The sequence below is a fragment of the Rutilus rutilus genome (assembly GCF_951802725.1).
Source record: "Rutilus rutilus genome assembly, chromosome: 18".
NCBI classification, from domain to species: Eukaryota; Metazoa; Chordata; class Actinopteri; order Cypriniformes; family Leuciscidae; genus Rutilus; species Rutilus rutilus.
The window spans coordinates 23936808-23950915 of record NC_140231.1 but is presented as its reverse complement, the minus strand read 5'-3'; the positions used below and the strand labels follow the sequence as shown (position 1 = coordinate 23950915).

General features: G+C 37.3%; 1 protein-coding gene across 2 annotated transcripts; it reads left to right on the top strand.

Annotated features, from left to right (window-relative positions):
* Nucleotides 1-1488: 1488 nt before the first annotated feature.
* Nucleotides 1489-13597, top strand: smarcb1b (SWI/SNF related BAF chromatin remodeling complex subunit B1b). Of its 2 annotated transcripts, none has more exons than XR_014625180.1 (9): nt 1489-1614; nt 3505-3616; nt 3772-3880; nt 4943-5080; nt 6894-7021; nt 7662-7828; nt 10292-10482; nt 12486-13055; nt 13162-13597. XR_014625180.1 is itself a non-coding variant. In XM_084387373.1 (9 exons), the coding sequence occupies exons 1-9, from the start codon at nt 1531-1533 to the stop codon at nt 13199-13201; spliced, it is 1101 nt and encodes a 366-aa protein (XP_084243499.1). In that variant the 5' UTR covers nt 1489-1530; the 3' UTR covers nt 13202-13597. The 2 variants fall into 2 exon arrangements, 1 of the variants encoding a protein (XP_084243499.1); XM_084387373.1 differs by having other exon boundaries at nt 12924-13055.
* The last annotated feature ends 511 nt before the right edge of the window (nt 13598-14108 follow it).

The following is a 14108-nucleotide window of genomic DNA, read 5'->3' as shown; positions in this document are numbered from 1 at the left end:
ACACAACTTGAGTGAAAGGTCACTCAAGTTCAAAAATTCAAATTTTTTTACATTTATAAAAGCAGTTTTATTAACATAAAATGTTTACTTTTATTGTTCATGTTCCTGTACAAGCAATACAAGCAATGGCAAACAAATGATGACTATACAATATAAAATGTATTGAATATACAGCCTGTGAAATAACTCTTAAGCTGGCTTGGAGCATAATGTTTTTAGTAATTCCATTACGTGCTTTTTGTATTAGGCTACTTGTTTAATTTATTTTTATTTCAGTTTTAGTTTTAGTTAGACCTATTATGCCCCTTTTTACAAAATGTAATATAAGTCTCAGGTGTCCCCCAAATGTGTCTGTGAAGTTTCAGCTCAAAATACCCCACAGAGATTTTATTAAACCATGTTGTAAATGCCCATTTTTGAGTGGAAGGAAAAACATGCTGTTTTCGTCCATGTATCTTTAAATGCAAATAAGCTGCTGCTCCCCACCCACTTTCCAGAAGAGGGCGGAGCCTTTATAGCTCCTGCCTCAGATACTCTGCCAAAAACTAAAACATCTGTTTGGTTTTGATTATCATCTCTATTGCAGTCACACTCACGTGACATTGCAGTTCTTCCTCATCATTAAAGTGTTTTATCTGCATGCATTTTAAAGCCATATATGTATAAACTTGTGATATATGGTTTTCTGAGCGCACACACCCGAAGCACGCGCAGTTACGCACCGTCCAGTGAGTATTAAACTAAGTTCTTTTTCACATCTTATTGCACTTCAACTTTCAAATACACTCAAGTTTGTGTCAAAACACACAAATACTCACATAAACTCAGTCGGTTATGTCTGTGAACGTAAACAGCAAGTAAAGAAATCGCATGTGTTATACAGTAGGCTAGTACCTACTGCTATATGCTGTTAATATGAATCAAACAATAAAAGAAAAATAGAAAATCTCTCTTTAATAAAAAATATATTTCTTACTTGAATGCTACTGTTAAATGCTCTGGTGAGGAGATAAACATGGTAGACTGTGTACAGCTCACTCAGGGTGTGGTCTATGCTAATAGGGCAGAGTCTGTCAGCAGTCGTGGGCGGGGCCTAAGCATATGGGACAGCACAAATGCTAGAATATTCAAATGGCTTGTTCTGAGACTGCTTATGAAAGAAAAAAAGAGGAGTGGATGGATTTTTACCATTATAGGGTGTTTGTGTGTACACACAGTGCCAAAAAACATTTGTTCAAATGTAAAAGTGAATTTTGCATAATAGGTCCCCTTGAAAATTATTTCAGTTTATTGCCAACTTGGCATCATTTCTATTCTTGTTTAGAGTTTCAGTTTTTAATCATTTATAATAAATAGTCTACTGTAATATTCCGTTGAAAAGTAGACTTCTCTTAGTATTGTAACATATCCGTGTCCTCCAACAGCAGACATTAATGCACGCCTGCAGCATTGCGCCCCAGAGCATGAGCTCTTCCCACCTCGCTGCTTTCTTTATACGCATGCGCGTTGTCGCTCATTGTGTTCGCAAAGATGGCGTTGAGTAAAACATTTGGACAAAAACCAATAAAATTTCAACTCGAGGAAGATGAGGATTTTTACATGATAGGTTCAGAGGTACGTTTTCTGTCTCACAGAGATTTGTGCGTATTTTAACACCTGAAATGCATTAATGTAGCCATCGGATTAACACTAAAACATCTTTGACTTGTCTTTGTTGGTTGTTGCCAGTTAAAGATGCTGACATCTGCATATCGACGTTATGAATGAATGATTAAATGATCAATAGAGCTTGCAATCATCCCTGTTCCTCTATAAAGTGAAGCACTTGCCTTTCCGATCTATAAAAGTCAGATTTGAAGTGCGATATTTATATTTGGGCCAGACAAGTTGGCAGATAACGTTATAAATATAGCGGTTTTTCATTTCAATAATATGTTAAACATGTTAAAGTGAGTTCACACAGAAAGTAATTCTGTGATTATTTACCCTGTTGTTCCAAACCTTTATGCTTTCCCCCATTGGAACACAAAAGGAGATGTTAAGAACTGACAGCCTCAGTCTCCATCTACTTTCATTGCTTCTGTTCTCACAATGAAAGTGAATGGTGACCTAGAGTTTGGAATAACATGAGTGTGAATGATTTTAAAACTCTTTCAACTGACTTAAACATTATACTCTGACACCCCATGCACACGGAAACGCATACTAGCACACTACTCTTACTATTTTTAGCACATCTTTCTATGGCAGAGATAGTAAGAGTAGTATGTTGTTTGCGAATACAGCAATGCATTTCTTTTAAAGGGATAGTTCCCCCAAAGATGAAAATTCTTTCATTAATGAGGCTACTCACCCTCATGTTGTTCCAAACCCCTAAGACCTTCGTTCATCTTCGAAACACAAATGAAGATTTTTTTGATGGAATCTGAGAGATTTCTGTCCCTCCATAGACGGCTACGCAACTACCACTTTGAGTTCATAAAGAGATTGTTAATCTGATCCATGTGAATAAAGCGGTTTAGTCCAAAATGTTCTGAAGAGACACGATTGCTTTATATGATGAAAAGATTGAATTTAGGCTTTTATTCACATAAACATTCATCAACTCACACATCAGTTGTGGTAAACGGAAGCTCATGCATGTTTGTTTGACGTGCAAGAACTAATGAGGTTCATTTTTGAGTTGCGCAGCACGTTTGAGCCTCCATAAGTGTTTTTTTCTTGCGCGCCAAGCAGGTTCGGTTGAGCTGTATATGTTCGCTGATCAATGTTTATATGTGAATAAAAGCCTAAATTCAATCTGTTCACCACCATATAAAGTGATTGAGTCTCTTAAAAAATATTTGACTAAACGCTCAACTCATATGGATTAGTTTAAGATCTCTTAATGAACTTTTTGAAGCGTCAAAGTGTCAGTTACGTAGCTGTCTGTGGAAGGATAGAAAGCTTAGAAAAAATTGTGTTCTGAAGATGAATGAAAGTCTTACAGGATTGGAACAACTTGAGGGTGAGTAAGTAATGACATAATTTTCATCTTTGGGGCAACTAACCCTTTAACACAAGACACCACGTACAAGTTTTCTGAAATGTTGTTTAAATATGCAAATGAGGCAGTATCAAATTAAATATGCATTAATTGCATTAATGTGCATTAATTTTCTTACATTTCCAGAACAGAAATCTGAACATTGGATAAAGCCAGGTTCAAAATTCACGTTTCATTTTGTTGACATAATTTAAAGGTTTATACCGAGGGAATTGTGGATATCTCTTTTTATTACTCTATAAAACGAGAAAATACTGTCGACAGCCAGAAAAAAAAAATCACTATATCTTTAGGAGTAAAATGTTAGATAAACCAGCTGAATGATACATGTATCATGAATCAAAGTCATGTTATGGGAGCAAAATAGCCCAAAATCTCAAAATTGACCAGTGAATGAAAAAACAGTGTAGTGTCTTCCTTTAAACACATTTAGTATTTACTTTGTCTTTGCTTTTTAGGTTGGCAACTACCTGCGAATGTTCAGAGGCTCTCTGTATAAGCGGTACCCGTCACTATGGAGACGCCTTGCATCCGTGGAGGAGCGGAAGAAGATCGTAGCATCATCACACGGTAAGTGATTCCTTTCCCTTTGAAAGATCTTTGCAAAGTCTTAGGTCCAGAAAGCACCTGTAAGCAGCACCTACCTCATAGTCCCTTAGTCCTGCTTCTAGACAGCAGTTTGTGCAGTGTTCTTTTTGTTTTAAATCATGGTTACACAACTTTAGCCACCAGTGTGACCCTGCTGAAGGCGTCTGAATGTGAGGAGATCTTCGAGGGGAATGATGAGAAGTACAAGGCAGTGTCCATCAGCACAGAGCCACCGGCGTATCTCAGGTGAGGAGTCTGGTGGTCCTCGGTTATGTGATGTACGGGTCTAAATGGAGAACAAGAAGTGATAAATAAATATTTTTTATTAAAGGGATACTCCACTTTTTTTGGAAATAGGCTCATTTTACAACTCCCCCAGAGTTAAACAGTTGAGTTTTACCGTTTTCGAATCCATTCAGCCGAATTCCGGGTCTGGCGGTACCACTTTTAGCATAGCTTAGCATAGATCATTGAATCGGACAGGACCATTAGCATCTCTCTCAAAAAAATGACCAAAGAGTTGCGATATTTTTCCTATTTAAAACTTGACTCTTCTGTAGTTACATCGTGTACTAAGACCAACGGAAAATGAAAAGTTGCGATTTTCTAGGCTGATATGGCTAGGAACTATACTCTCATTCCTGCGTAATAATCAAGAAACTTTGCTGCCGTACCATGAGTGCAGCAGGCGTAATGATATGACGCAGCGCCTGAAAATAGTCCCCAGCTCGGTAACTTCCAACGTGACCGGGACTAAGTTTGTCTAACCTATTAGACCTATTTTCAGGCGGTACATTTTCCGTTGGTCTTAGTACACGATGTAACTACAGAAGAGTCAAGTTTTAAATAGGAAAAATATCGAATCATTTTTTTGAGAGAGATGCTAATGGTCCTGTCCGATTCAATGATCTATGCTAAGCTATGCTAAAAGTGGTACCGCCAGACCCGGAATTCGGCTGAATGGATTCGAAAACGGTAAAACTCAACTGTTTAACTCTGGGGGAGTTGTAAAATGAGCCCATTTCCAAAAAAAGTGGAGTATCCCTTTAATACACATATGGACACTTCCAGTCTCGATTTTTAAAAAAAGTATTTTATAGCAGATTTTATCGATGTATTCTATATAAATTATTAAAAATTATTTTTGATGTCTTTATATATATATATATATATATATATATATATATATATATATATATATATATATATATATATATATATATATACATATATATATGTGTGTATGTTCCCAAAAAGAGAATTTTCTGTTGGAGTTTATGTTGTTGTAACTTTGTATCTGAAATTTAGGGAGCAGAAGGCAAAGAGGAGCAGTCAATGGGTGCCCACCCTACCCAACAGCTCCCATCACCTGGACGCAGTGCCTTGTTCCACCACTATCAACAGAAACCGAATGGGACGTGACAAGAAAAGGACATTTCCATTATGGTAATATGAGTAATGAGTTTGACAAGTACACACTCTGTTTATGGCTTTTCGTCCACTTCTGTTAGCTTAAAAAAAAAAAATTCTATTAAAAAAATTCACTAACATTCATAAGTTTGGGGTCAGTAAGATAAATTATATATTTGCTAACCTTAAACTTATGAACGGTCGTGTAAGTGTTTACGGTTTTAAGGTTTTAACGGTTTTAAGGTTTCGCTTAGCTTTGCTGCTCTTATTTGTGTTGTATGTGTTGTTATGCAGGTCTTACTATCTTTTAATCTGGTTGTTCTGTAAAGCACTATGGTCAGCCTAGTGGCTGTTGTAAATGTGCTAATACAAATAAAGTGACCTTGTACTTGAACTTGTTCAAAGGTTTTGGGGTCGGTAAGATGTCTTTAAAAGAATTCCCTTATCTTCACCAAGGCTGCAGTTATTTGATAAAGATACAGTAAAAAACAGTAATATTGCAAATTATTACTACTACTTAAAAGTTAGTATAATAATAATTTAATTATAAATAGCAATACTACTTATTACTACTACTATTTTCTATTTGATTATAGTTTCAAATGTAATTTTTCCTGTAATGTCAAAGCTGAATTTTTTGCAGCAGTCTTTATTACCGCGACACTTCATAAATCATTCTTAAATGCTGATTTTGTTGCGCAAGAAAGATTTCTTATCAGTGTTGAAAACAGTTGTGCAGCTTCATATTTGTGTGGAAACCGTTTTCAGGATTTTTTCAAGATTAAAAAGTCTTACTAACCACAAACTTTTGATTGGTAATGTATATGCTTGCGTACTTCTAAAGTACAAACAAAGCCAATTTGATGCTGTCTGCCTCCATTTTAAATATTTCAGTAGAAAGCAGAAAAATGTCAACACAGGAAAGAAAGCCATTTCACAGGTCTTTAAACATTTCTTGGGTTCGACCTGTCAACAATCATCGGCATGTTGCTCAATCTAAATATAATTAAGAAATGTAAAACTCTGGATAATTATTTAAGCAACTGTTGATTAATGCATGATGTTATCAGGACAATATCGAACCAGAGGATGTTTATGAAGGAACCAAACCACATTTCCGCTATATACTTCCCATGACTTAGTTGTTTTGGGTCAGCAGATGAAGCAATAGTCCAAAACACTGGCTTGTTATTGCGAAGAGGTTCTTTCAGGTTATGTTGTTTATCGCTGACAGAATCTTTTCTGATTGTTATGAAAAGCAAATACCCTTGATAGGCTAGTTTTCCTTTGGACGTGCTGTTCCTTCTTCCTCATTTCCTACACGAAAAGATAACCTGATAAAAGGTTCAAACGCTCAGAAAGTCCTGGTTTTTAAGACAAACCGAAATTAGCCCGGTGCATTTGTGTTTTTAGGTCCTCAATTGACCTACATCATCTTATCCCAAGAGGAAGTCATTTTGGGATATTTAGCTGAATATAATGGCCCTTGCAATTTTTCAACATACCCTTCTGAGGACTGTGGTTAATGTCAATGATTGGCTTTAAATGAGACAGTTCAGACTAGAATGCCACCAGACAGCTGTTGGTTTAAAGCAATGCTCCAAAACAACTTCATTCTGCTGTCATTACTTACAAGACAAGCATTTTAAATCCCTCACATAATCACATATGTAGGTTGTTAAACTTTCAGGCATTTGTTGTGTCAGGAAAGGGCAGGACATGAAGGAAAAATGCGGGCAGTTGTTCAGAATCAGAGCCCTGGTGTGGAGTTGAAGAGCACATGCTGCGCACATGGTGCTAATTAATTTTAGAGTGTGTTTATGGGTCTCTGCTTTCTTTCAATGCATAGTTTCGATGACCACGACCCGGCAGTCATCCACGAAAATGCATCCCAGGCAGAGGTCCTGGTGCCTATCCGCTTGGACATGGAGATTGATGGGCAGAAGCTCAGAGATGCCTTCACCTGGAACATGAACGGTAAGACGGCAAAATAGAAAATCTGTTGTTTGCTTGAAGTTTTTCAGAAAACTCACATTTTATGCACATTGTTTTCATGACAGTTACGCATAATTTCCCCCCAAATAGCCATTACAGTAAGGTTCGTTCTCATTATTAATCTCACTTTAATAAAGAAATGAAAATCATTAAGTTCAGACACAATCTGTCTGTGTTTTAGATGCTGTGACATTCTTACGATTTAAAGCAACTTTTCTATATATTTTAGTATATTTTCATTTGCAGTGTCTCATGGTCCTCCAGAGATCATTCTAATATGCTGAATTGGTGCTCAAAAAACATTTATTACTTTTAATAATAATATGTTGAAAACAATTGTGCTGCTTCATATTTTTGTGGAAACATCAAATCCGTTGATGCTTAGAACGTTCAAAAGAACAGCATTTGTTTGAAATAGAATTTTTTTGTTAGTCTTTATGGCACTTTAATGCTCAATTTAATGCATCCATGCTGAATAAAAGTATTAAAAAAACAAATTCTTCTAAAAAACAAATTCAGTGACTTAAGAGTTTTGATTGGTAGTGTATGTTTTCGCTTTTCTTTTGCTGTTGATTGTATTTAAGACATTTAAGTGCAGAAGTGTCTGCTTTTGCGTCTCCAGAGAAACTTATGACTCCAGAGATGTTTGCTGAGATCCTGTGTGATGACCTGGACCTGAATCCTCTCGCCTTTGTCCCTGCCATCGCCTCAGCCATTAGACAGCAGATCGAGTCCTACCCAACCGACAGCATTCTGGATGAGCAGACAGACCAGAGGGTCATCATTAAGGTGTGTTTTACAGTAGTACCCAAAAGCAAATTTTTAATTTTGGACTAAATTAGACTTAATTAGCTGTTTAAAGTGATACGACTTTTCCGTTTTTTTGGACGTCGCCATCTTTGATATTACTTTGGTCACCGTGGTTACTGGTTAGAGAATACAGGCTTGACTCCCGTTGCACATTTATACAGACAGTATTCTAGGCGTTACAGTAAGTTGCTGTGTGAATGGGACATTGAGACTCACACCTGTCAGTGAAACCGGTTGTCAATCCCAAAAACGAACAGTGTAAATTTAGTCTATGTTGAAAGCCAATCATAATGCATGTGGCTAATTCTAGGGATGCACCGATATCGTGGCTGATACGATAATTCTTTAGATTTAAAAGCCGATATCCGATGTGTTGGCCGAGAAATCTAAATCCAAATTTTTATATAATTATTGAGAGCCTACAAAAACAAAAGTCACACCATTAAATCCATGCCTCAAACTAGAGGTCGACCGATATGGTTTTTTTCAGGCCGATGCCGATGCCGATCTTTTGAAATCCGGGTCGGCCGATGGCCGATAAATGCTGCCGATTTATTTTGGCCGATATTTGGCCGATTATGTGCTTGTTTTTAACCTCTATTTGAAAGATAAAATGTAACACAAATAATTACTTAAGATAGACAAGATTTCTCAACAAAAACATTTATTGAACACTTTACCAATCTGCACTTGTACAAAAGACAAAAAGAACTTGAGATATGTTTGGTAATTGTACCTGAATGAATTGAAAATTAATTTGCTACATTTCAGATTAATATATTTGTTTTCCTTAACATTTGAATTAATAGTAACTTAAACACTTTGCAGTTTGAATGATGTCCTGATAAACAAAATGACGGAGTATGTTTTTATGTTTCCACTGTTCGATCGCGCCCGCGCCTCATACACACACACGCGCGCGCGCGTTTGCACACAAATATAAGTAAACACTTTGCGACTTTAAACACACGCGACTTTTCGATCTCGATCGCGCCCGCGCCTCTCTCTCTCTCTCTCTCTCTCACACACACACACACACACAACGCATTGCAATCTTTACATCGCAGCCGGAGCTAAAGCGGAGCTACAGATTAGGTGTCCCTAAAGAACCCGCGTATCTAACAGTAGTTCCGCATTACTTTGCACGCGAGTTTTATTTATTTTTATAGCGTGTATTCTCCGTGGAAATTTATACACCGAACCGTGACGCCTGTTCCGTTTCGGTTCAATACGAAAACATGTACCGTTCCACCCCTAGTCTACAGTGAAATACAGTCACACATTACACTACTGTTTGGCCAGCATTTTAACCGTGTTTAATCCAGATTCCAGCTACTAGCTAACGGAATGCTAAAGTTAACTGCTGACTAGTGTCAAGTGCAGCGAAGCGATGTTTCTGTTATTCTAACGTCCGTTTTCAGAGCATCCAAGAGAAGCACAGACATAACAGTAGCACTGATATGAAGCACAGAAATGCGCGTTGTCCGGTAAATAACGGTCGTTAAGGCTCCAGTGCCGTATTAGCACTGGGTCTGTCTGTAGCTACCCAACCCTAGCAAAGCAAAGCCAGTCCTTCACTAGCATATAGTTGGTCTCTTTTTTTTATTACTTATTTCTCTGCATTGAGTGACAACCCTCTCAAATATAAGACACACAAACAGAACAAATAAAAGTCTCAGATTCACTGTCTGTAAATTCTTGCTTACTTATTGTGACATGATCGCAACCCTTCTGCTGTGCTAATGCAACCTCAACTACGCTATCAATTTCAAAGTAGCCGAACGTCATGTCGCCTATTCATGTTTTTTCTCTAAGTTGGCAGTAACATATCAAAAGTTTTTAATTAAATATAAAGGAGTTTTCTCCAAGGAACTTAGCTCCTTCCTTAAGCACTGGATGAGGTCTGCTCACTCTGCTGGAGAATGACTCTAGGCAGGCGCAGCATGCGTCGAACGCGTGTTCCACAACAACAACACTAGGCTGCCCACAGATGCGCCTGCCTAATAATCGGCTTGATACACTTGGATATTGGCCGATGCCGATTATGTTAAAAATGCAAAAAATCGGCCGACCGATCAATCGGCCGACCGATGAATCGGTCGACCTCTACCTCAAACACACAATTATAATGATATTCTCATTATAATTTTATGTAGCCTCAGCCTATATGATAGACTTGCACTTAACTGTATTTTCCTTTTTGAATTGATTCCAATCCTATTTCAAGCAATTCAGAACCATCATGGCGAACTGCACATCTGAAGTGTCTCAGCTGAAGGAAATAATCCATTATTTACCGGCTTTAATAAATCGGCCAAGTTTTCTTATCGGGCCGATAACGATAATATTAAAAATGAACATACATCGGCCGATATCGATATGGTGGCTGATATATCGTGCATCCCTAGTTAATTCCGTTGCTGACCTGCATTGTGCTTTCAGCTAAACATTCATGTGGGGAACATCTCTCTGGTGGACCAGTTCGAATGGGACATGTCAGAGAAGGAGAACTCACCAGAAACGTTTGCTTTGAAGCTCTGCTCTGAGTTGGGCCTCGGAGGAGAGTTCGTCACCACCATCGCCTACAGCATCCGCGGACAGCTCAGCTGGCACCAGAGGACGTACGCCTTCAGGTGGGCACTTCCATACACTTCCAATACTGGCTCCCCTCAAACATCAGTTTGAGTTCTAGTTCAATTTTTATTCTTTTGCTTTCTCATATGGGCAAGCAGTGCTTCACAGTTCGTGAAAACTATTGATAGAAAATTCATGTGCCTTGGGGCTTTCAGTTTCAGGATGATGATGGTCCATTTTTATGCAGTAGGCCATAAATGAAGTGGCTTGATGCACAATCCCCTCTAGAAACACTGTATTCCCCGTAGAGTCATTTTAGGACAGTTTCTTATTTTCAAAATCACTGCTTGCCATGATTTATATGTGCTGTCATGATCTCCAAACTCATTTATAAACCGAGTGAGTGTAAAGGAAGACTCGCTGTGGTTTTCCCTCTGCGGCTCGCTGTTGAGACATGGTTTGTTCTTTAGTATTTATACCGCCACTTCACTGTCATAAGGCAGAGAATGAATTATTTCCCTAGCCTGTAATATTGCCTTGGAATTTACCCAATAATCAGTAGGTATTTTGTAAACAGACTAAAAACCTATTCACAGTTTTTTTCGGTGAAGAATATAAAAAAGAAACTGCATGCCTTGACAATGATCCAACTTCTTTGCGTTTAGGTTGAATTTTTTTCCACTTGCCACAAAAACCTATTTACCAGTGAGAAAGATGTTTATATGGGTTATGTGTCTGGGATGGCATTCTAATCACTGTCAAGCAACGAACTATAAAACTCATAGCAGCAATAAACAAGTGGAGTGAATAAAATGGTTATGGATGAGTACAGAGGATTGTATTTATTAAAACATTTTTAGAAGTAATAATAAGTTAATTAGTAGTAATAAATGTTTAAATAAACGTATTAAATAAAATAAGTAATATATCTTTTAAAGAAATTAATTATATTCAGCAAGTATGCAATAAATTGAAATCGAAAGTGACAGACATTTGTTACACGATTTCTGTCTTAAATTCTTTTGAACTTTCTGTTCATCAAAGAATCCTGAAAGAATATATCAGGTTTCCACAAAAATATTAAGTAGCACAAGTGTTTTCCTCATTTATAAAAATATGAATCAGCATATTAGAATGATTTCTGATCATGTGACACTGAAGATGGAAGTAATAATGCTGACAATTCAGCTTTGTCATCAGGAAAAAAATTACATTATAAGATCATTTGTTTTATTATTATTATTTCACAATATTGCTATTCACTGTATTTTTGATTAAATAAATGCAGCATTGAACGTAAGAGAATAATAAAAAAAAAAAAAGTACAACCCCAAATTTTTTGGACGGTAGCGTATGTCTCACATGTATGGTGTTCTTGCATGTAATATTTACATTGATATGTGTTTGTTTGTGCTGTACTGTATTGTTTGACCTGTATCTATATCCTGTGTGTCTGTAGAGATGTCTTGGGCCTGGTTCCATTTTAAACAATGATTTATAGAAGGTCGTATGAAGTGGAATTTCCATAATGTGGTCATATATACACACAAACACACATGCCATGTCTTGTTTACGCCACGAAATTGAGACCATCTTTAATGCGGTCTGGGCCTTTACAATCTCGTTTATTTGTCCGACAGCAAGCAGACAACTGTTTAAGCATTGTGACTTCTCTTTATTATGCCCTGAAGTAGTTTTATGTTTCTCTTTCCTCCGTTGGTTATAAAGTAACTCAATTTTCTCCCTGCAGTACAGCCTACATTGATTTTTGCTTCCATAATGATTCATAATTCAGTTGCTTTTCTCTTGCATGGCTTGCAACCTTACTTTTGCCTTTTAGAGGTTGGGGTTTGTGGGGGCGTAACCAGTTAGCATTACATTTTCACCATGAGATCATGCTGTCTGTAGATCATAGGTGAAAATGGCACATTATTCGCTTTGTGGTTTAGTTAAAATGTTACCGAGTTTTTGTTTCATTCTTTGTGATTAACTTCATTGCTTTTTGTTTTTGCTTTGCTATAACCTTCTAATTGTTTGCTTCTCCCACTGTCTGTTCCAATAGGTCTGATTTCAGGTCAATATGCTTCAAAATTTCTTGATCTTCTCTCCCTCTTACCCCCCACGTTTCATACCCTGGGAAGCTGAGTACTTTCATATTTTCTTAATTTTTATATCTTTGCAGGACTTGTCCCTGTATATTGACATTCCGATAATGCCTAATTCAGTTTTCCTCCTAAAAATGACGTAGCATAAACCTATAGCGATACCAGAACAGACTGTTCTGTTTAACCCCTGCATGTGCTGCCACAGCCTGGCTTTGATATCTGTATGGCGGTTAAAAGTAATTTAATCCGTTTTTCTTAACAAAAGTTTAATGGGTATTTCTATATATCAGCCATCACCTTTGTGCCTCAGTGGTCATCAATGATGCATCATTGGTCTTCCATGATGTTTAAGTGATGCTGTCCACTTCTGACCTCATCTGGCTCATTTCCTGTAGTGAGAACCCATTACCAACGGTTGAGATTGCCATTCGGAACACAGGTGATGCCGACCAGTGGTGCCCTCTGCTGGAGACCCTGACAGACGCAGAGATGGAGAAGAAAATCAGAGACCAGGACAGAAACACAAGGTGACGAATTCGACCTTGCCTATTTATTTTACAGTCGTTTCATATATAAAATGAATTCATATGTATTGCACCTGAATACTATAGCTTTTTTTTTTTTTTTTCGCAGGCGTATGCGACGACTTGCCAACACTGCCCCGGCCTGGTAAAGACAAGACGTTACTGATGCTGCCACTCAATAAGCTCAGTCTCTCGAGTGGCCTCAGGGTTGCTGGAGGCCTTTGCACAGATCCACACAGCTCTAGATAACATTCCTCCAGCCTTCTGACCTCCTCAACCCACACAGCATTACACACTTTCTTAATACCAGGCCTTTAAACTCTGATCTGGCAACCTCATGGAGGCTGTTCGGGACGTCTCATTAGAATGCCTGTCGTTGCCGTTTATCTGGTCTTCAGTTATAGAGACCTCTGTCTAGTCTGGTTGTAAGAACAGGACATTGTTGAGAAGGTTTGATTGAGTATTGTGCTTTTCGTTAAAGGTGCTAATGCATACTATGAACTTGACTTGCTTTTTTTTTTTAATAAAGACAATGGCAAATTGTATTCTTAGAGTTCTCTGTGTATATATTTATATAAATATGTTATTATTATTATTATTATTTATTAAGTACAATGATCTCAGTCATTAAAAACCTCTTAAGTAATTCTAAAAATAATAAAATGATAATTAGAAAATATTTTAATAATTAAATGTCAATGTCAATATAATTACAATAATTATTATTTCCAGGAATCATGGAAATGAATAAAATCTTAATTTTATTTTAATTTATATAGTGAATGCTGTTTTTTCTACTCTTCACTTAGATGTTGCACTTTGAGTCATACCAATTCCTCGCTTTAAAGCTGTGGGAATTATGAATTTGTCTTGGTTTATATTGGTGTGCTTAAGTTTTTCAATGTCTGTTTCAGCAGTCATTTATGTTTAAATGTTCTGTCGTATGCTGTCTCATTCTGTGCATTAGTTCATCAGCTGGGCCCAGAATCTGTCCTCTTAACCAGATACGTCATGCACAAAGGACCGCTTGCTTCAGTTTCCAAAGCATTCTTTTGA